General features: G+C 44.7%; 1 protein-coding gene across 2 annotated transcripts in view; it reads left to right on the forward strand.

Annotated features, from left to right (window-relative positions):
* Nucleotides 1-23155, forward strand: part of KTI12 (KTI12 chromatin associated homolog) — a 99289-nt gene that overhangs the window by 14046 nt on the left and 62088 nt on the right. For both annotated transcript variants that reach the window (XM_077472421.1, XM_077472422.1), the window contains one exon: nucleotides 18376-18427. In XM_077472421.1, coding sequence (XP_077328547.1) covers nucleotides 18376-18427 — 52 coding nt within the window. The remainder of the gene's footprint in view (nucleotides 1-18375; nucleotides 18428-23155) is intronic.

The raw sequence follows: 23155 nt of genomic DNA on the forward strand, positions 1-23155 counted from the left end.
TGACATCACAGAGCCGGTCCAGGCTGGGGAAAGATTGGGACCATATGGTTGGAATCCACCTGCCTCAGCCTCTCAGTGAGTCACTGAAAGCCTGAGCCAGCCACTCCCGCCCCCTCTACAGCCCAGTGCTTCAGTAAGTGCAGGGGGAGCTGAGCAGAAAGCCAATTCATCACCAGCTCCCTGCTCAGAGCGCTGAGAACAGAGCAATCAGCGGTCTTTGATCTCAGCCTTAGAGCCGGGGGGTACAGATGGAGCATCTGAGGAAGGCTGCATCCACCTAGGTAAGTACGCTTTCTCAAAAACAAAAAAACAAAACTTATCTTTTTAAAGAATCCCTTTCCTTTCCCGCTATTTACAGATATTACTGTTTAATATGAAATGTTCACCTTAACCACTTGACCACTGGGCACTTAAACACCCTTAATAACCAGACCAATTTTCAGCTTTTGGTGCTCTCACATTTTGAATGACAATTACTCAGTCATGCAACACTGGACCTATATGAAATTTTTGTCCTTTTTTCACACAAATAGAGCTTTCTTTTGGTGGTATTTAATCACCTCTCAGTTTTTAATTTTTTGTGCTATAAAAGAAAAAAAACGAAAATTCTGCGAAAAAATGAATTTTTCTTCGTTTTTGTTATAAAATTTAGCAGATTAGTAATTTTTTCTTCATAAATTTTGGCCAAAATTTATACTACTACATATCTTTGGTAAAAAATAAGTACAAATTGGTGGATATTATTTGGTCTTTGTGAAAGTTATAGAGTTCACAAGCTATGGTGCGAATATCTGAAAACTGAAGGACTGAAGGCCTATTTCAATTCTTGAGACCCTAACATGCCAGAAAAGTACAAATACCCCCCAAATGACCCCTTTTTGGAAAGAAGACATTCCAATGTATTTAGTAAGAGGCATGATGAGTTTTTTGAAGTTGTAATTTTTTTCCCACAATCCTTTGCAAAATCAAGATTTTTTTTCCTTTTTTTTTTTTTTTCCCCCACAAAATTGTCATATTATCAGGTTATTTCTCACACACAGCATATGCATACCACAAATTACACCCCAAAACACATTCTGCCATTACTCCCGAATACGGTGATACCACATGTGTGAGACTTTTACACAGTGTGGCAACATACAGAGGTCCAACATGCAGGGAGCGCCATCAGGCGTTCTGGAGCACCCAGGACAATTCTGACATTTCTCTCCTACATGTAAAAATCATCATTTATTTGCTAGAAAATTACAGAGAACCCCAAAACATTATATATTTTTTTTAGCAAAGACCCTGGAGAATACAATGGTGGTCGTTGCAAATTTTTATCTCACACGGTATTTGCGCAGCAATTTTTCGAACGCGTTTTTTTGGGGGAAAAACAGTTTTGTGCTTAAAAAAAAACAGTAAAGTTAGCCCAATTTTTGCATAAAGTGAAAGATGAAGTTATGCTGAGTAAATAGATATCGAACATGTCACTCTTCAAAATTGCACATGCCCGTGGAATGGCACCAAACGTCGCTACTTAAAAAATCCCCATAGGCGACGCTTTAAATTTTTTTTACTGGTTACATGTTTTGAGTTGCAGAGGAGGTCTAGGGCTAGAATTATTGCTCTCTATCTAACGTTCGTGGCGATACCTCACTTGTGTGGTTTGAACACCGTTTTCATATGTGGACGGGGCTTACGTATGCGGTCGCTTCTGCATGCGAGCACATGGGGACAGGGGCGCTTTAAATTTATTTTTATTTTTTTATTGTTCATCTTACTTTATTTTAGTTTGAAATTTTTTTCCCCAAAAAATAAATTTTTGATCACTTTTATTCCCATTACAAGGAATGTAAACATCCCTTGTAATAGGAATATGGGGTGACAGGTCCTCTTTACAGTGAAATCTGGGGGTCAGTAAGACCCCACATCTCACCTCTAGGCTGGGAAGCCTGAAATAAAAAAAAATAAAAAAAAAAGATTCTGGCTTTGATCGTACTGGCGAGTTGGTAGAAGCACCGGAGGGCAGTGAGGGGTGGGGGGTCGTCTATGGCTGGGTATTGCAGGGTATCACCGAGTATGGCTGGGTATCTCCGAGTATGGCTGGGTATGGCAATTTATGGCAGGGTATTGGTGGGGTATTGGGGGGTATTGCAGAGTATTGGGGGTATTGCAGAGTACTGCAGAGTAGTGGGGGGGGGTACTGCAGAGTAGTGGGGGGGGGGTACTGCAGAGTAGTGGGGGGGGGTACTGCAGAGTAGTGGGGGGGGGGTACTGCAGAGTATTGGGGGGGGTACTGCAGAGTATTGGGGGGGGTACTGCAGAGTATTGGGGGGGGTACGGCAGAGTATTGGGGGGGGTACGGCAGAGTATTGGGGGGGGTACGGCAGAGTATTGGGGGGGGTACGGCAGAGTATTGGGGGGGGTACGGCAGAGTATTGGGGGGGGTACTGGCAGAGTATTGGGGGGGGGTACTGGCAGAGTATTGGGGGGGGGGGGGGGTACTGGCAGAGTATTGGGGGGGGGGGGGGGTACTGGCAGAGTATTGGGGGGGGGGTACTGGCAGAGTATTGGGGGGGGGGGTACTGGCAGAGTATTGGGGGGGGGGTACTGGCAGAGTATTGGGGGGGGGTACTGGCAGAGTATTGGCAGGGTACTGCAGAGTATTGGCAGGGAATTGAGGGGTTAAATTCGGTGCGCAGCGATGTGGGCACTGCAGATGCAGCCCACATCGCTGCTGACACCGATCTCTTTCCCCTCCGCTGTACCGATCAGTACAGAGAGGGGGAGGGAGGAACCGGCGTCATCTAAAATAAAGTAAAATGAACAATAAAATTTTTTTTTTTAAAGCGCCCCTGTCCCCATGTGCTCGCATGCAGAAGCGAACGCATACGTAAGCCCCGTCCACATTTGCAGAGTATTGGCAGGGTACTGCAGAGTATTGGCAGGGTACTGCAGAGTATTGGCAGGGAATTGAGGGGTTAAATTCGGTGAGCAGCGATGTGGGCACTGCAGATGCAGCCCACATCGCTGCTGACACCGATCTCTTTCCCCTCCGCTGTACCGATCGGTACAGAGAGGGGGAGGGAGGAACCGGCGTCATAAGATGACGCCGGTTTGTTTACAAGTGATCACTCCGTCATTTGACGGAGCGATCACGTGGTAAACGGCCGCGACGAGCGGCCGTTTACCGTGATCCGTGATGCGTATCCGGTCACGGATGATCTCGTGTGCGCGTGAGAGCAGAATTCTGGGAGGCCGTTAATTAACGGCCTCTCAGAGTTAAACAACCGCCATGAAGCCGTTAATCGGCAATGGGCGGTTGTTAAGTGGTTAATGGCCTGTCCACACTTTCTCTTGTCCGCCAAACAGATTTTTTTTCCCTCCAACCTTCATCTTCTTCCGGCTCGTCGGGAAGCCCTGTTCGGGGCATTACAGGACCTGCTGCTGCGCGGAGGGGATGGTGCCGACGCCGGAAAGGTTTCAGGGATTCTACTCTAATCTGTTTATAGTCCCAAAGAAGGAAGGGTTCTGTCCGGTCCTGTATCCCAAGGCCCTTAACAGCTTTGTGAAAGTACAAAGGTTCAGGATGGAATCAGTTCGCTCTGTGGTCGCTGCACTCCATCAGGGGGATTTCCTGGCATCCCTGGACATCAAGGGCGCATACTTGCAAGTCCCTATATGCGGCAGGCATCAGAGGTTTCTGCAATTTGCGGTCAGGGACGAGCACTACCAATTTGTAGCTCTCCCTTTTGGCCTGGCATCGGCACCAAGGATCTTCACCAAGGTGCTAGCCCCAATTTTGGCTTTGCTAAGGCACCACCTAAGGACGACCACCTTCTGAGAGCAGCTTCCGCCTCAGAATTAAGGGAGTAGGTGGCAATCGCCATGCAAACTCTTCGGGAGTTTGGTTGGGTACTGAACCTCCCGACTCAAGCCTGGAGTACCTAGGTTTGCTTCTGGACTCCTCAGAGGCGAGAGTCTTTCTCCCTTTGGACAAGCTGCGGTGAAGTTGTTGGTATCCCACAGGTGGTGGTTGCTGCGTTTTTGCATGCGAGCCCTGGATCTCATGGTAGGCACTTTCGCAGTGGTACCGTATGCTCAATTCCATACTCTAATCTTGCAAAAGGAGATCCTGTCCAAATGGGACATATCTCCGTTATCTCTGGATTGTCAAATTTGGGTAGCCAGCTAGTCAGGGATTCCCTGCTCTGGTGGCTGAGGTCTCTGGCCCTTCGGTCCGGAAACTCGTTCCTTACTCTTCATTAGACGGTGATCACAACGGATGCCAGCCTGACTGGTTGGGGGGGAGTTTGGGGCGTATAGTCAGCCCAGGGTTGCTGGATGCAGGAAGAATCCCGCCTGCCGATCAATGTGCTAGAACTTTGGGCAATCCTCATGGTCAGAGGCTGCAGGGGCATCCGGTCAGGATCCAGTCGGACAATGCCACGACGGTGGCGTATGTCAACCATCAAGGAGGAACAAGGAGCTCGGCTGCAACCCTTGGAGGTTGCTCACATCCTGCATTGGGTGTATATTCTTGGCATAGAAAACTGGCAAGCGGACTAGAGTCCTCAGATGCTGGACCAAGGGGAATGGCCACTACGTACGGATGTATTTCAGCTTCTTTGCCTAAGGTGGGGCACACCAGTTGTGGATCTCCCTGCTTCTTGTCTCAATCAGAAGATACAGAGGTTTGTGCCCAGGTCAAAAGATCCCTGGGCAGATGCGTTGGTGGCATTATCTGCTGATCTATGCCTCTACCCCCCCACTCAAACTTCTACCACCTCTGCATTGCAGAGTGGGGGCTGAGGGAATTCCGGTGATTCTGATTGACCCAGATTGGCCTCGGCGTCCTTGGTAAGCAGACATAGTACAAATGGCAGCGTGTGTTCCTTGGCGGCTGCTGATGCAAGTGGACCTTCTGTCGCAAGGTCCAATATTTCACCCTGCTTTACAGTCGCTGGCTTTAACGGCATGGCTGTTGAAAGCCAGGTGCTAAGGGACCGAGGTCTGCCGAATTCGGTAATCTCCACTATGCCGAGGGCACAGAAGTCATCTTCTAGGAAGATTTATCATCGTACCTGGAAGGCCTACATCTCCATGTGTGAGATGGGGTGGCATCCGCGTACATATTCAGTTTCCAGGATCCTGCTGTTTTTGCAGCGAGGAGTGGATCAGAAACTTGACTTAAGCACCATTAAAGGGCAGGTGTCAGCTTTGGCTGTCTTTTTTTTTTTTTTTTTTTTCAGCGACCTTTGGCGGCTCATTGGTGAGTATGTTTGTTCAGGGGGTTCAACATGTGGCCCCTCCGGTTCGACCACCACTGCCTCTGTGGGATTTGAATCTGGTGCTCTCGGTGCTTCAGAAACCGCTGTTTGAAAACATAAGGGAGATCCCCTTATTGACACTCTCTCAGAAGGTAGTCTTTCTAGTGGTTATTACATTTGCCAGGGGGGTTTCTGAATTGGCGACCTTGTCATGCAAGTCTCCCTACTTGGTCCTCCACAAAGATAAGGCGGTGCTGCACACGCAGACTTCCTTTCTCCCAAAGGTGGTTTCAGCCTTGCATCTAAATGAGGACATTGTGCTTCCGTCCTTATGTCCTCAGCCGTCGCACCCCAAAGAGGTGGCTTTGCATTCCTTGGATGTGGTCCGGGCTCTGCGGGTGTATCTATCTGCTATGGGCTCCTTTATGGAGGTCGGACTCACTGTTTGTATTCGTGGCTGGTCCGACAGTCTCGTTGGCCACCATTTCTTGGTGGATCAGACAGATCGTTTTGCCTAGTCCTCTCCTGAAGGTGGTGATATAACCCTAAGGTCAAGAAGAAGATGCTGTGTCCGTCAATGAACATCAGAGAAAAGGATTTTAGGGTGAGTACAAAAATCCAATAGGTAAGGGAGGCATTGCTTGCATCCATGTCCGAGGTATGGTTTTCTTGGCAAGGAAAAGCGTTTCTTGCAAAAAGGTAGCAAGGCATTTATCAAAATCTAGGTCTGATAGTAGTCCAAGCAAGCATAATTTACACTTTAGGGTAATTGGTGAGTCAATTTGATCGTAGAGAAAGCGTATCATCTGGGTCCAGAATGTTTGAATAACTGGGCAGGCCCAAATTAAATGATAGAATGAAATCCAGGTGTTGTCACACAGCAGGCACCCTGGGTTACGGGTAGGCTGAAAACAGGCAATTCTCTGGGGCGTTTTTGTCCTGTGTATGATGTATAATTTGACATTTTGGGGGATACCGTTTTAACATCTAAGATTTCCTCCTCGTCAGTATCTTCTATAGCTCCAAGATCAGATTCCCGTCTAGTTTTAGGTTTATAGGCTAGGTTTGTGGTGCCAGGGAGATGAATGGTGGAGTATAAGTGTGGTGATTGTAGGGCTGAAACACATAATCAATTCTTAAATTAATCGATTACTAGTTTTATAATCGATTAATCGCCCAGTAACATAATGGGGTTAAAAAAACTAAAAGACCCCCGATCCCTCCTTTACACTTCAAAGTATTTAGATCGCCATTTTCGGAGATTCTGAATACTGTACTTTTTTTCAAAACCGTCGCCATTGGCTGCCGAGTAAACCGGAAGATCATGACGTCGCTTCCGTGTTTACGATTAGGAGACTGGAATAAAGCCGCTTACGACTTAATTCCAGTCTGTCCCTAGCCACCGGAGGCATCGGATGTTCGATCAGGGCTCCCGATTTAACGGGAGCCCTGGTAAGAGCGGCAGGAGGGGGGTTGTCCCCTCCCGCTCCTCTGGCATAACAGCCGAGTGGCTTTCAGCTGCATCTTTTGTTACGGCTGGAAAGCTGATCGCCGGCTCTGAAAAATGGTACCGGTATGATGCCTGCAGGTACGGGCATCCCGGTATACCCCCAGAAAGCAGAGTACGCACATCTGCGTACGCTCGGCGGCAAGGGGTTAATAAAAAAATTTGATCTCTGAGTCTGATGATATTTACCAGATTCACCCTCCTAATAGTATATACAGTATATCTCTCCTCCAATAGTATATACAGTATATCTCTTCTGTGTTCTCAGCGTGGATTAGATATTTTTCTCCCTAACCATATAGTTGGTTATTTATATTTACCACTGCATATAGATATTTAAGAATAAATTGCTTTTTTTTTTAAACTTTACATATTAACTAAATTATACCCACCAAGGGTCTAAAGTGCAAAAATGTAAAAGAAAAAAAATCCAAAGTAAACCTGATCAAGACATAATTGAGACCACCTGACTCCCTGGAAGGAAAGGTAGGAAAATACTTGGTAATATCACCATGATAATTACCTATATGTGGAGATTGCCATCTATGATGGCTGCATCAAGGGGGCCCAGAGAGCAGGAAACTGGTCAAAAGAACAATGAAGATCGCTTTTCTTTCTCTACATATGGATAAAGTGATTGTACCCTGTTTGCTGAGCACGATACTCATGGTTGCTGAGCCCTGATTACCAAAGCCACTTTACGTGCCTCCATCATCCTGCTGCTCTCCCCTCTCTCCCCCTCCCTGCCACATTGAGTAGCAAAGGAAACTGCTAAAAATATTCACTGCCAGACCCTCCTTGTATGCAGCCATAACATCGTGTTTATTGAAAACAAAGCATGTAAATCCTTTTTAGATATCTTCAGGCCATTCACGTGATTCCCGCTCGCTCTCCTTCCTCATCTAAGGGCTACAGCAGGAGGGGCTGAGCGGCCAGCACAATAGTCACGTGAACTCCCCGGCTGATGCAGAGGGAGATCTCGGTCCCTTCCACTGTAGCCCATAGAGGGAGTAGGAGAGTGGCTGGGAGTCACATGACCAGCCTGAAAAGTATTTACAGGCTTCGTTATCAAAAAACACTTAGACTGTGTTTTATGGCTGTAAAAAAAGAGAGGCCGGCAGTGAATTTTTTAAAGGTTACAAGATTCATATTATCTCCACTTTAAATGCGTTTCCAAAGAAGGTGCGGTGTGTATAGTGAGCATGCTTTGGGTAAAAAAATGGACAGATTATTTGTTGTCCATAACTAATAACTATTTATTAAACCAGAGTTACTAGATGCATAGCTAGCAGGGTGGGGGAGTAGAGATGTCACACGAGAATGGATTAAAAAAAATGCTTATTAAAAAATTAAACCATTTTCAATAGAATGAATGCTATGACCTTTATAAAACTTCAGTATTGTATATGACTAATGTGCTATATTATGACATCCTCAAGCATGTTTAATAGTATAGAAATGTTTATTTAATTATTTACACATTCTGATTCAATGCCTATTCATATTTTGATTAAATCTAAAGAAGAATAAAAATAAAAGTATGCACAGGACAATGGTGGTTGCTAGGAGATGATGTGAGTGTTAAATGTCATTAACACGTGTGAAAAGCTGCGCATGAAAATCTGTGTTGTCTATTACTGCACCCAGAACATATCTATTGTGTGAGTAGTGTAAATAAAATCTATATACCAAACACAGAATGAGTGTCCTTCAATTCACAACAGTTCTGCATACTCAATAATGTATCAGTCTCTCCCCCATAGATCAGTACTTCAGTTAAAGTGGTTGTAAACCCTTACAAACCACTGTGACCTACAGGTAAGCCTAGATCAGTGATGGCGAACCTTGGCACCCCAGATGTTTTGGAACTACATTTCCCATGATGCTCCACTACAATGCAAGGTGCCAGAGCATCATGGGAAATGTAGTTCCAAAACATCTGGGGTGCCAAGGTTCGCCATCACTGGCCTAGATTAAGGCTTACTTGTAGGTCCAAGAAATATCTCCTAAACCTACCCCTTAGGAGATATTTGCCGAAAGACAGGCACTGCTGTCAGCGGCGCGCAGGCTCACTGAGCGATTCATAGTAGTCCATTATGCTTTACCTTTGCAGGGAATCAAAGAGGAAGTAAATCAGGTGACTAGGCTCTTCCTGGATTTTCCAGGGTAATTATAAGCTCTGCAGGAAAGCAGTTTTTACTTGTATAGCTGTGCTTTTTGCAATAAAACAGTCCATCATACCCAGAAACAGACACACCAGTGTGTCCCAAGAACAGCTTCTTCACGGAAAATAATGAAAAATAAATCCACCTGCACCAAAAAGTGACCGTTAAATCCACTCCTAAATGAAATTGCAGCATACCTGATAGTATGACCTCATATACAGTTGTGCTCATAAGTTTACATACCCTGGCAGAATTGATGGTTTCTTGTCCATTTTTCAGAGAATATGACATTAGAAAAACATTTCATTCATGGTTAGTATTTGCTGAAGCCATGTATTATCAATCAACTGTGTTTACTCTTTTTAAATCATAATGGTAACAGAAACTACCCAAATTACCCTGATCAAAAGTTTACATACTCTGGTGATTTTGGCCTGATAACAAAGGATTTTGGATGGCTATTAAAGGTAACCATCTTCATCTGTGATCTGTTTGCTTGTAATTAGTGTGTGTGTATAAAAAGTCAATGAGTTTCTGGACTCCTGAGAGACACTTGCATCTTTCATCCAGTGCTGCACTGATGTTTCTGGATTCTGAGTCATGGGGAAAGCAAAAGAATTGTGGGAAAAGGTAGTTGAATTGTATAAAGCAGAAAAAGGAATTAAAAAGATATCCAAGGAATTTAAAATGCCAATCAGCAGTGTTCAAACTCTAATCAAGAAGTGGAAAATGAGGGGTTCTGTTGAAACCAAACCACGGTCAGGTAGACCAACTAAAATTTCAGCCACAACTGCCAGGAAAATTGTTCGGGATGCAAAGGAAAACCCACAAATAACTTCAAGTGAAATACAGGACTCTCTGAATACGGGGCTCACCAGAAGAAAGCCATTACTACGCAAATGCCGCAAAGTATCCCGCTTACAATACGCCAAACACAGATACAAGCCTCAAACCTTCTGGCACAGTCATTTGGAGTGATGACACAAAAATTTAGCTTTTTGGCCACAACCATAAATGCTACATTTTGGAGAGGAGTCAACAAGGCCTATGATAAAAGGTACGGAGGAAGATCACTGACGTTTTGGGGGATGTGTGAGCTACAAAAGCACAGGAAATTTGGTCAAAATTATTGGCAAGATGAATGCAGTATGCAGTCAAAAAAATACTGAAGGAACATTTGCCTTCATCAGCCAGCAAGCTGCGCATGGGATGTACTTGGACATTCCAACATGACAATGAGCCAAAACCCAAGTCGACCTGTCATTGGCTACAGCAGAATAAAGTGAAGGTTCTGGAGTGGCCATCTCAGTCTCCTGACCTCAATATCATTGAGCCCCTCTGGGGAGATCTCAAACGTGCAGTTCATGCAAGACAGCCCAAGAATTTACAGAAACTGGAGGCTTTTTGCCAAGAGGAATGGGCAGCTTTACCATCTGAGAAGATAAAGAGCCTCATCCACAAATATCGCAAGAGACTTCAAGCTGTCATTTATGTTAAAGGGGCCAATACACGGTATTAAGAGCTGGGGTATGTCAAATTTTTGATCAGGGTCATTTGGGTAGTTTCTGTTACCATTATGATTTAACCAGTTGCCGACCGCCGCACGACGATGTACGTCGACAGCATGGCACGGGCAGGCATATTGGCGTACATGTACGTCCCTTGCCTCCCGCGGGTCGGGGGCCCGATCGGGCCCCCGCCCGGTGCCTGCGGCGGTCGGTTTTCGTCCGGGAGCGATCCGGGACGAGGGGGCGGCCATTCATTCATGGCCACCCCCTCGCGATCGCTCCCGACGAATAGGAATCCCCCGTGACATCACTTCCTCTCCTGTAATGTAAACACAGGAGAGGAAGTGATGTATTCTCTCCTCCGTGTCGGTATTTTTCGTTCCGACACGGAGGAGAGCGGATTGGTGAGTTGCACCAACACTCTACACACACAGTAGAACATGCCAGGCACACTCACACCCCCCCCGATCACCCCCCCAATTACCCCTGCCCCCCAGTCACAGTGACACCAATGCCATTTTTTTTTTTTTTTTTTTTTGCATTGGTGTCATTTGTGACTGTAATAACTGTTAGGGCAGTTAGGGTTAGCCCCCTTTAGTTCTAATGTACCCCCCTAACCCCCCCAATAAAGGTTTAACCCCGTGATCACCCCCCGTCGCCAGTGTCACTAAGGCTGGGTTCACATTGCAGCGGTTTATGAGAACGAATGTGATTCGCACCGCACTGCAGTGCAAATCACATCCGATCTCTGTGCGATTCGAGTTCAGCCATTCGCCGCACCCGCCGCACCCATCGCAAATTCGCACGGGACCCTTTTTTTGGCCCGCAGCAGAATCGGATCGCATGGGTGTTCACACCATGCGATCCGAGTTTGCAGATCGCACTGCGATATGCGAACTGATCTGGGGGTGTCAGTAACATTTCACTGACACTCCCAGCAGTCCGCATAGGGCAGTGTGAACTGCCGCCGGGAGGCATGCGATGCGGGAACCCGCCGCGGATTCGCGGCGTTTCCGCATCGCTCCAGTGTGAACCCAGCCTAATAAGCGATCATTTTTCTGATCGCCGTATTAGTGTCACAGGTGACGCTAGTTAGGCAGGTAGGTATTTAGGTTCGCCGCAGCTTTTTATAGCGCCAGGGACCCCCATATACTACCGCATAAAGCCCCCTGATTGCCCCCTAGTTAACCCTTTCACCAGTGATCACCATATAACTGTTACAGGTGACGCTGGTTGGTTAGTTATTTTTTTATAGTTTCAGGGCACCCGCCATTTATTACCTAATAAAGGTTTAACCCCCTGATCACCCGGCGGGTGTTATTTGTGACTAATAACTGTTAGGGCAGTTAGGGTTAGCCCCCTTTAGTTCTAAGGTACCCCCCTAACCCCCCCAATAAAGGTTTAACCCCGTGATCACCCCCCGTCGCCAGTGTCACTAAGGCTGGGTTCACATTGCAGCGGTTTGAGAACGGATGTGATTCGCACCGCACTGCAGTGCAAATCACATCCGATCTCTGTGCGATTCGAGTTCAGCTATACAGATAGTATGGCTGAATTCGTGTCGCACCCGCCGCAAACTCGCACGGGACCCTTTTTTTGGTCCGCAGCAGAATCGGATCGCATGGGTGTTCACACTATGCGATCCAAGTTTGCAGATCGCACTGCGATATGCGAACTGATCTGGGGGTGTCATTAACATTTCACTGACACTCCCAGCAGTTCGCATAGGGCAGTGTGAACTGCCGCCGGGAGGCATGCGATGCGGGAACCCGCCGCGCATTCGTGGCGTTCCCGCATCGCTCCAGTGTGAACCCAGCCTAATAAGCGATCGTTTTTCTGATCGCTGTATTAGTGTCACAGGTGACGCTAGTTAGGCAGGTAGGTATTTAGGTTCGCCGCAGCTTTTTATAGCGCCAGGGACCCCCATATACTACCGCATAAAGCCCCCTGATTGCCCCCTAGTTAACCCTTTCACCAGTGATCACCATATAACTGTTACAGGTGACGCTGGTTGGTTAGTTTTTTTATAGTTTCAGGGCACCCGCCATTTATTACCTAGTCTCACTAGTGTACCCCTACATTTAGGGGTGTCTACTTTCCAAAATGGGGTCATTTGGGGGGGGTTTGTGCCATCTTGGCATTTTATGGCCTTCAAAACTGTAACGCCCTTAGAAAGCCTGAAGGCGGTGCTTGGTTTTCGGGGCCCCGTACGCGGCTAGGCTCCCAAAAAGTCCCACATATGTGGTATCCCCGTACTCAGGAGAAGCAGCAGAATTTATTTTGGGGTGTCATTTCACATATGCCCATGGCATGCGTGAGCAATATATCATTTAGTGACAACTTTGTGAAAAAAAGAAAAAAAAAAAAAAGTTTGTAATTTTCCCGCAACTTGTGGCAAAATATAAAATATTCCATGGACTCAACATGCCTCTCAGCAAATAGCTTGGGGTGTCTACTTTCTAAAATGGAGTCATTTGTGGGGGTTTTGTGCCATCTTGGCATTTTATGGCCTTCAAAACTGTAATAGGTAGTGAGAAGTGAACTCAAAAATTTACGCCCTTAGAAAGCCTGAAGGCGGTGCTTGGTTTTCGGGGCCCCGTACACGGCTAGGCTCCCAAAAAGTCCCACATATGTGGTATCCCCGTACTCAGGAGAAGCAGCAAAATTTATTTTGGGGTGTCATTTCACATATGCCCATAGCATGTGTGAGCAATATATCATTTAGTGACAACTTTGTGTAAAAAAAAAAAAAAAAAAATTTTTTTTTTGTCATTATTCAATCGCTTGAGGCAAAAAAATAAAATATTCAATGGGCTCAACATGCCTCTTATCAATTTCCTTAGGGGGTCTACTTTCCAAAATGGGGTCATTTGGGGGGGTTTTGTACTGCCCTGCCATTTTAGCACCTCAAGAAATGAGATAGGCAGTCGTAAACTAAAAGCTGCGTAAATTCCAGAAAACTTACCTTAGTTTGTAGATGTGACAACTTTTGCGCAAACCAATAAATATACAATTATTGACTTTTTTTTTACCAAAGACATGTGGCTGAATACATTTTGGCCTAAATGTATGACTAAAATTGAGTTTATTGGATTTTTCTAATAACAAAAAGTAGAAAATATCATTTTTTTTCAAAATTTGCGGTCTTTTTACGTTTATATCGCAAAAAATAAAAATCGCAGAGGCAATCAAATACCATCAAAAGAAAGCTCTATTTGTGGGAAGAAAAGGACGCAAATTTTGTTTGGGTACAACATTGCATGACCACGCAATTACCAGTTAAAGCAGCGCAGTGCCAAAGTGTAAAAAGACCTCTGGTCATTTACCAGCAAAATGGTCCGGTCTGAAAGTGGTTAAAAAGAGTAAACACAGTTAATTGATAATAAATGGCTTCAGCCAAACGCTAACCATTATTGAAAGAAATGTTTTTGTGTTATTCATATTCTCTGAAAAATGGCCAAGAAATTAAAAAAAAAAAATCTGCCAGGGTATGTAAACTTATGAGCACAACTGTATACCATATATAAGCTGTTTAGGAGAACCAGGCATCAATTGACATTTTTACCCCATTTGAGATGCCCTTCATCCGGTCACTGCAACCTTCAAAGGGAGGAAAAATATGTATATTGTGTTTTACTTTTTTGCATGTAGCTATATTTGATTTGTTTTGTATTTTGAGCTAGTTTTTCCAAGTACTCCAAGTTGGTCCAAGTGAATCAGGTGCTGGTCCAGCTCCTACCAGAAGGCATCAAACTTAAAAATTGGATGACCACAAAGCGATAGCAATAAGATCCTTAAAGTGGTTGTACACCCACAAAAAAAAGCTGCAATACAAAAGTCATCTTGAGCTAGTATGCATAGCATACTAGCTCATTATGAATTACTCACCTTAGATCGAAGCCCCCACTGCGGTCCCCGCACGCTGCTCCGGACGGCGACATCGCTCCCGGAGTTATTTTCGGGTATCGCGGGCTCCGGTGCGGGAGCCGCCAGTAATGGCACGTCAGCTGAAGCAACGGCGCGAATGAGCCATTGCTTCAGTGCGCATGTGTCAGTGACGTTGGCACATGCTGATACAGGGGATATCTCCTAAACCGTGCAGGTTTAGGCAATATCCACGGTAGCTACAGGTAATGCCACGTACACACGACCGGATTTTTCGACAGACCTGGTCTGGCGGACTTTGCAGCTGAGGACTGCCGGACTTTCAAACGAACAGACTTGGCCACACACTGTCACTCCAAAAGTCTGATGGATTCGAATGTGATGACGTAGAATAAGGAAGTTCATAGCCAGTAGCCAATAGCTGCCCTAGCGTCCTGTTTTAGTCCGTCGGACTAGCACACAGACGACCGGATTTTTCAACTTGGACTCGAGTCCATTGGAAAGATTTGAAGCAAGTTTTATTTCTAGGTCCACCGCACTTTTGGGAAGAAAGTCCACTGGAGCCCACACACGATTGAATTGTCCGTCGGATTCAGTCCGCCCGACCAAGTCCATTAAAGTCCGATCGTGTGTACGAGGCATTAGCCTTACATTATATGTAAGGGTTTACAACCACTTTTGGCTGTTCTAAAAATCAAAACCGTCCAAATAAAGCATGCGAAAAAGGGCAAGTGTTGACGTGTTTCATGCTTGAATAGTGTCAGCACCTGCTCTGTATGGTTTGTTTGGACTTTTTGATTTTTGAAAATGAACTTTTAAACCTCTTTCACACTTGATCGCCGCCTAGTGTTAAACCCTTCCCTGCCAGTGACATTTTTACAGTATCAGTATCAATCCATTTTTATAGCACTGATCACTGTATAAATGCCAATGGTCCCAAAAATGTGTCAAAATTGTCTGATGTGTCCGCCATAATGTTGCAGCCCTGATAAAAATCGCAGATTGCCGCCATTACTAGTAAAAACATGAATAATAAAAATGCCATAAAACTATCCCCTATTTTGTAGACACTATAACTTTTGCGAAAACCAATCAATATACGCTTATTGGGGGATGTTTTATTTTTTACCAAAAATATGTAGAAGAATACATATTGTCGCTCTTTTTTTGTTTATAGCGCAAAAAATAAAAACCGCAGTGGTGATGCCACCAAAAGAAAGCTCTATTTTTGGGAAAAAAAGGACGTCCATTATGTTTGGGTGCAACGTTGCACGACTGCGCAATTGTCAGTTAGTGATGCAATGCTGAATCGCAAAAAGTGCTCTGGTCAGGAAGAGGGTAAAATCTTCCGGGGCTGAAGCGGTTAAAGAGGAGGTCCAGCCTGGGCGAAAAAAATTGAAGTCAGCAGCTACAAATACTGTAGCTGCTGACTTTTAATATTGGGACACTTGCCTGTCCAGGGAGCCTGCGTTGTCCACACCCCAGCCGATCTAAGGATGAACTCCTGGGTGCTGCCGCCACCATTCCTGGTAAGGGAACCAGGCAGTGAAGTCTTTCGGCTTCACTGCTGGCTCCTTAATGCGCATGCGCGCTGCGCTTTCTAATTTGGCCCGGTGGCGGGGGAAGGAGGGGGCGGCCGAGCTTTTTTGAAGAGGGATATCTCGGTAACCGCAGCAGCTGCTGCCACAACCAAGGTATACATCTCTTCAGGCAGTGGTTCAGTAAACGATAATGGTGGTCCCTGCAGCAGATTCGTTACGAGATCATCGTTATCGGCGGTAGGAGAGAGGGGTCCCCCACCCCTCCCACTGCTTACCGGAGCCGTCGGCAGCAGCGGAGGTGATTGGATCCTATCTGTGGCTGGGTATGGAGACGAGTGAGGCTAAGATGACCCCCACCCATCTCCATACCATAGCAGGGCAAAAGCAACGTCAAAAACGTCACTCCCGCCCATACGTTCTAAAGGCACATTTTGGTGTTGTCATTTTTTCAAATGACAATTATTATTTTTTTTTATTATTACATTTAAGTCCAAATATGAAATCTGAGGTCTTTTTGACCCCAGATCTCATATTTAAGAGGAACTGTCATGCTTTTTTCTATTACAAGGGATGTTTACAAAGTGACCCAAATTCTTTTTTTTTTTTTTTTTTTTTATAAAACTGTGTAAAAATAAATAAAATAAGATGCGAGAGCAATAATTCTAGACCTCCTCTGTAACTCAAAACATGAAACCTGTAGAATTTTTAAAATGTTGCCTATGGAGATTTTTAAGGGTAAACGTTTGATGCCATTCCATGAGCGGGCGCAACTTTGAAGTGTGATGTGTTGGGTATCAATTTACTCGGCGTAACACTATCTTTCACAATATAAAAAAAATTGGGCTAACTTTATTGTTGTCTTATCTTTTTTATTCAAAAAAGTGCACTTGTAAGACCACTGCGCAAATACGGTGTGACAAAAAGTATTGCAATGATCGCCATTTTATTCTCTAGGGTGTTTGAAAAAAAAAAAAGTATAATGTTTTGGGGTTCTAAGTAATTTTCTAACAAAAAAACAATGTTTTTAACTTGTAAACACCAAGTGTGAAAAAGAGGCCCGGTCCTTAACCACCTCGCGCCCGCCCTATAGCCGAATGACGGCCGTAGGGCAGGCGCGTTCGTCCGGGAGGCCGTCCCTGGACGTCCTAATGTTTACTTCCGCAATGCACGCCGCCGCGGGCGCGCATCGCAGAAGTTCTGTGTTCGCCGTGTCCCCCTGGGACAGGCAAACACAGATCGCTGTAAACGGCCAATCACAGCGGCCGTTTACAGCGCGATCGGCGTGTCCAATGGGTATTGTAATACTCAGGAGGAGTAGCAGAATTTTTTGGGGGGTGTCATTTGTGGTATACACATGCCATGTGAGAGAAATAACCTATTACAATGACAATTTTGTGGAGAAAAAAAAAATGAAAAATCTTAATTTTGCAAAGAATTGTGGGAAAAAAATAACAACATCAAAAAGCTCACTATGCCTCTTACTAAATACCTACTTTCCAAAAAGGGGTCATTTGGGGGGTATTTGTACTTTCCTGACTTGTTCGGGTCACAAGAAGCGAGATAGTCCACCAGTACATCAGATGTGATCAATTTTGTGCGATTCGCACCACAGCTTGTAGACTCTCTAACTTTCACAAAGACCAAATAATATCCACTAATTTGGGTTATTTTTACCAAAGATATGTAGCAGTATAAATTGTGGGCAAAATTTATGAAGAAAAATTAATAATTTGCATAATTCTGTCACAGAAACAAAGAAATATGCGTTTTTTTTCAAAATTTTCGGTCTTTTTTCATTTATAGCGCAAAAAATAAAAACCCCAGAGGTGATCAAATACCACCAAAAGAAAGCTCTATTTGTGGGAAAAAAAGGACAAAAAATTCATTTGGGTACAGTGTTGCATGACTGAGTAATTGTCATTCAAAGTGTGAGAGCACCGAAGCTGAAAATTGGTCTGGGCAGGAAGGGTGTTTAAGTGCCCAGTAAGCAAGTGGTTAAAGTGGTTGTAAACTTTCCCCCACAACTTTGTCCCATGTAAATCAGCATAAAAAGCCCTAATAAGTGATTGTGAATAAGTGTTGCCCATAGAAACGGGTCTTGTTTTTTATATTATTTTCAAGGCAACATACTAAAAATTACAGTAATTATCTTCCCAATTTTCTTTTGATAAATAAATCCTCTGTACTAAAAGAACCGTGTCATGGGAGAAAAATGCTTATGAAAATACTACGGTAGCTGTCGTATTGACCATCTTGCTTGAATACTTTAAGTTAGCAACCAGGAGCAAGTATATGAATTGATTTTTCTGATCTACAGTATTAAAGCAACATGATCAGCATAACAGCTAGGCAACCAGCATGTTTCTGTCCTCATAGATTGTATTTAAAAACATGTTTTATATGTGTGTGTATACTTATATTATCTCTTGCCAATGTGTCTTTGATACTTAATGTTGATGAAGTTTTACCCTTGTATCGCCTAAGTCAGTAATGGGAATTTTTTTACTTTTGCAGATTCCAGGAAGGAGAAGGATTTACGGGGAGCTTTAAGAGCGGAAGTGGAAAGGTTACTTAGCAAACATTTTTTTATTATTATTTTTTTCTTAATGGGTGACTAATGAAAATTGGAAAATAGAAAGCAGTTTTAGAGAGATATGGGACTTTATAGGTGCATTACAACATTAATATAATGCAAAATGTATATAAAAATCTAATTTTTATTTAAATATACATTTAAATCCATTTTTACATAAAGCTTCACAGTGCCTCATAAAACACATACCATATATATACAAATAGATGCATCCCCATAAATGGCAGATATCCCCGTATGATGGTTCCTACCTCCTGAGTGATGAGGATTGGGACCAGGTTGTGAATCAATCATACGAGGATCTCTGCCATTTATAGGGGTGCATCTGTTTGTATATATGACTATGTGTTTTATGAGGCACTGTAAACCTTTATGTGAAATGTACTTTATTGATGTATGTGTTTTGTTTAGTAGATGAGATTCCACGCTTTTCCTGAGGAAGCCTAATGGCAAAACATGTAGCAATCGAGTGTACAAAAAGCGACTTAACGTACAAGCATGTCCTCCTTTTGTAATCGGATGCGCATGTACTATATGCAATGGTTTTAAATTTATCTTTAAATAAAATTATATTTTTTATATACATATTGCGTTATATTTATGTTGTAATGCACCTATAAAGTCCCATATCTGTCTAAAACTGCTTTCTATGTACCGTATATACTCGAGTATAAGCCGAGATTTTCAGCCTCTTTTTTGAGGCTGAAAGTGCCCCCTCGGCTTATACTCGAGTCGCCGCTGTCTGACTGCTCGATCAGCGTATCGAGCAGACAGACGGCGGACATTAATTTTCAAAAGCCGCGCCTCCTTCTCCGCCTCCGCCTGTGATAGGCGGAACACTGAATTTCCCAGCAGTCAGTGTTCCGCCTATCACGGACATCCGCTCATTCTCATACTACGGACGAGTATGAGAGGATGTCTGTGATAGGCGGAACACAGGCTGCTGGGAAATTGAGTGTTCCGCCTATCACAGGCGGAGGCGGAATTTTGAATTGTAGAATGGCCGCCGAGAAGAGCGGCGATCCATCGGCACGGGACGGAGGAGGCACGGCACGGGACGGAGGAGACACGGGACGGAGGAGGCACGGCACGGGACGGAGGAGGCACGGCACGGGACGGAGGAGGCTCGGGACGACGGCGGCTCGGGACGGAGGCTTGGGACACAGGTAGGCTGGACACACACACAAGGCTGCACGGACACACACACACACACACACACACACACACACATGGATGGATGGATGGATGGATACACACACACACAGGGATGGATGGATGGATGGATGGATGGATACACACACACACACACACACACACACACACACACACACACACACAGGGATGGATGGATGGATGGATGGATGGATACACACACACACACAGGGATGGATGGATGGATGGATGGATACACACACACACACACACACACACACACACAGGGATGGATGGATGGATGGATGGATACACACACACACACACACACACAGGGATGGATGGATGGATGGATACACACACACACACACACACACACACAGGGATGGATGGATGGATGGATACACACACACACACACACACACAGGGATGGATGGATGGATGGATACACACACAGGGATGGATGGATGGATGGACACACACACAGGGATGGATGGACGGACACACACACAGGGATGGACGGACACACAGGGATGGACAGCCATGTCTCACCCTCGGCTTATACACGAGTCAATAAGTTTTCCAGTTTTTTGGGGGTAAATTGGGGGCCTCGGCTTATACTCGGGTCGGCCTATACTCGAGTATATACGGTACAAATTGGGGATGTTGGTGCCTTTTACATTAAATTGATTCTGGAATTGACAACAAAACTTTCTATCATGAAAATTGGAGAAAATGTGGGGCATTACTCACAGAAGCCAGTCAATTTTATCTGTCAAATTCCATTCCCTGCAATTTATTAAATGTTATAGATACTCTTTTTAGAATTCCCTTTATGGCTTTACACCACAAATGTCAGTGGCTGTGAAAAATGAATGTACCTGTTAGAAATGGGTATTTTGATTTTGTTGCATGGGGGCATGGTGGGTGACAACACTAAGGCCAGAGTGTCTTTACTAGATGCTCCATCCTCAGTGCAGGCTTAAGCCGGCCCTAGATAGAGATTTTCTTTCCTGCAACCACGGGTTGCAGGATAGAAAATTCTCCATTTCCCCCATCAGTACAGTCAATGTTGATGGAGTAATCTCTCCCGCAGAGCCATTGTGTTCTTCTGGAGGGAGGAGCCATCCCAGCTGGGAGAAAGCAATGATTATTGCAAGTGGCTATAATAGCCACTAGCAGCAATCGCATTTAAAATCCCACAGGCTGGTTGTACCCAAGTTGCACAGTGGGCACTTGGCTGTGAAGCCGCAAGCTGTCATAGCCAGGTGCCCATAGTAGAGATTCCGGTGCTACAGAGGGAGGACACGGGGAGAACATGGCTGCGGGGAGTACACAGCTGGACCGTGGCACAGGTGAGTGGCTGTTAAGTCAGCAGCTACAAAAAGTGTAGCTGCTGATTTTTAATAAACAAATGCTGGAACTCCCGATTTTAAAGTGATTCTAAACACTTACTTTTTATTTTGTAACAAGTAACAAACATTTACAGTAGCAGGTTCTGTGCAATGGTTTTGCACAGAGTAGCCCTGATCCTCCTCTTCTTGGCTCCCCGCCGGCTCTTATGTGTGCTCCCTCCAGAGCTGGCTCTGTGTTTTTCATAAAACACACAAAGCGTAGCTGCCCTCCGCTCCCTCCTCACTAGTTGTGATTGACAGGAGCTGGAAAAGAGAAAGGAAACCCTCTAGGTCAGACTTTGGAAGCAGATTGGAACAACAATATATTCTCTTAAAAAATTGGAGTTTATTTAACATATAGCCAGAAGAGACTAACGTTACATATAACCAGAGAAAGAAATTATGTTTCAACAGTATGGCATTGGAAATGTGTTAGCCCCTGTGTCAACGCATTTTGCTGGATGGCTTCTTCAGGACACACTTTGAGGGGTATAGAACAGGTCTCGCTACATGGACTAGAAGAACACATCTCACAACACACATAGATATATATATATATATATATCTATCCCAAAAGTTTTACAACACAATAAATCAATAAATACATTCTATTTTACAGTTCTATCAAAATTGGTCATGCGTTCATATTCACCTGATCCGGGTATATGCTACTGTATACACAGGGCTCTTCCTGGATGGGCGTCATTACACCAGAATAACCAAGGCCAGGATTTCAAATTTGAAATATATACCAAAAGGTGGCTACAGAGCGAAAAGAGGACAGAAAACAAAGAAAAACAAAGGAGTGTTTTATATAGCGATCACCTATAATGGATATCTCAACTGCCGTCTCAATATAAAGCATATACCTCAATATAGATTTGAGTATGAGGCTGTAATACTTCAACCTCTAGGGGCAAAATTAAAGTATGGTACCCTTATCAGAAAAAATATATTTGCTGTATCACAGTCAGTAGTCGCATTCACATTGAATAATGAGTATAGAAAGCAAAAAACAGACAGGATATGGGAGTGGCTTTGGGGGCTAAATACGCCCGCAGCCTGGTGAACATTTTATGGCAAAATGAGAGGAGGGATGTCCTCTATGCCCACAATATGGTTTTGTGGCAAGGTACAAAGATGACATCCTCCTCCTATGGGATGGTGAACATCTTGCTTTACAGGATTTTATGTCTTCCCTCAATGTGAACCAAAGAGGCATGCTGTTTAGTCATGAGACAAGCCAAACTGAAATGAATTTTTTGGACCTAAAAATTTCCATTAGGGGGGATAAGCTGGTCACGTCCACTTTCTTCAAAGATACGGACAGAAATTCATTCATACCTGTGGACAGTTGTCATCACCGTCCTTGGTTGGAATCAGTTCCAAAGAGCCAATATTTACAACTTAAAAGGAACTGTTCTAACCAGACTGATTTTCTGATGCAGGCTGAGGTCCTTGCTGGCAGATTTTTGGAAAACGGATACTCGAGGGAGTCCCTGTGTAGGACTTTAGAAACTATCAAAGATGTTAAAGTGGTTGTAAACCCTTACAAACCACTTTGACCTACAGGTAAGCCTAGATTAAGGCTTACCTGTAGGTCCAAGCAATATCTCCTAAACCTATATGGTTTAGGAGATATTTGCCCGAAAACGGGCACCGCTGTCTACGGCGCATGCGCCGTAGACAGCGGCGCGCAGGCGCACTGAACGCGGCAGTTCCAAGAATGGAGCTGCCGCATTTGTCGACTCCCATGCGCGGGAGTGACGTCATCGCGGCTTCGCCGAATGACAGCGGCGGAGCTGCGAGACGCCACCAGCAAGATGGATGCGGCGGACTACAGGGGACAGCGGCGACTTCGCTGGCTCCTGTGTCAGGTAAGTGACACATAATGGGCTACTATGCGATGCATAGTAGTCCATTATGCTTTGCCTTTGCAGGGAAAAAAAGAGGAAGTAAACTCATCAGGGTTTACTTCCTCTTTAATAGGGACGAATTGCTGAAAGAGGACCACGAGTGAACGGTGCCTTCTTTTTTGGAGTCCCCTTTGTGACCGCGTATTGGTTGTAGCATGACAATATCAAGCAATTGGTTTATAGGCATTGGCATGTTGTCAAGAGTGATGCGGTACTTAATAAAGTGCTACCAGAGAAAA

The sequence above is a fragment of the Lithobates pipiens genome, unplaced genomic scaffold (assembly GCF_037356315.1).
Source record: "Lithobates pipiens isolate NorthernLeopardFrog02 unplaced genomic scaffold, aLitPip1_a1.2 Scaffold_8, whole genome shotgun sequence".
In the NCBI taxonomy this organism is placed as follows: Eukaryota; Metazoa; Chordata; class Amphibia; order Anura; family Ranidae; genus Lithobates; species Lithobates pipiens.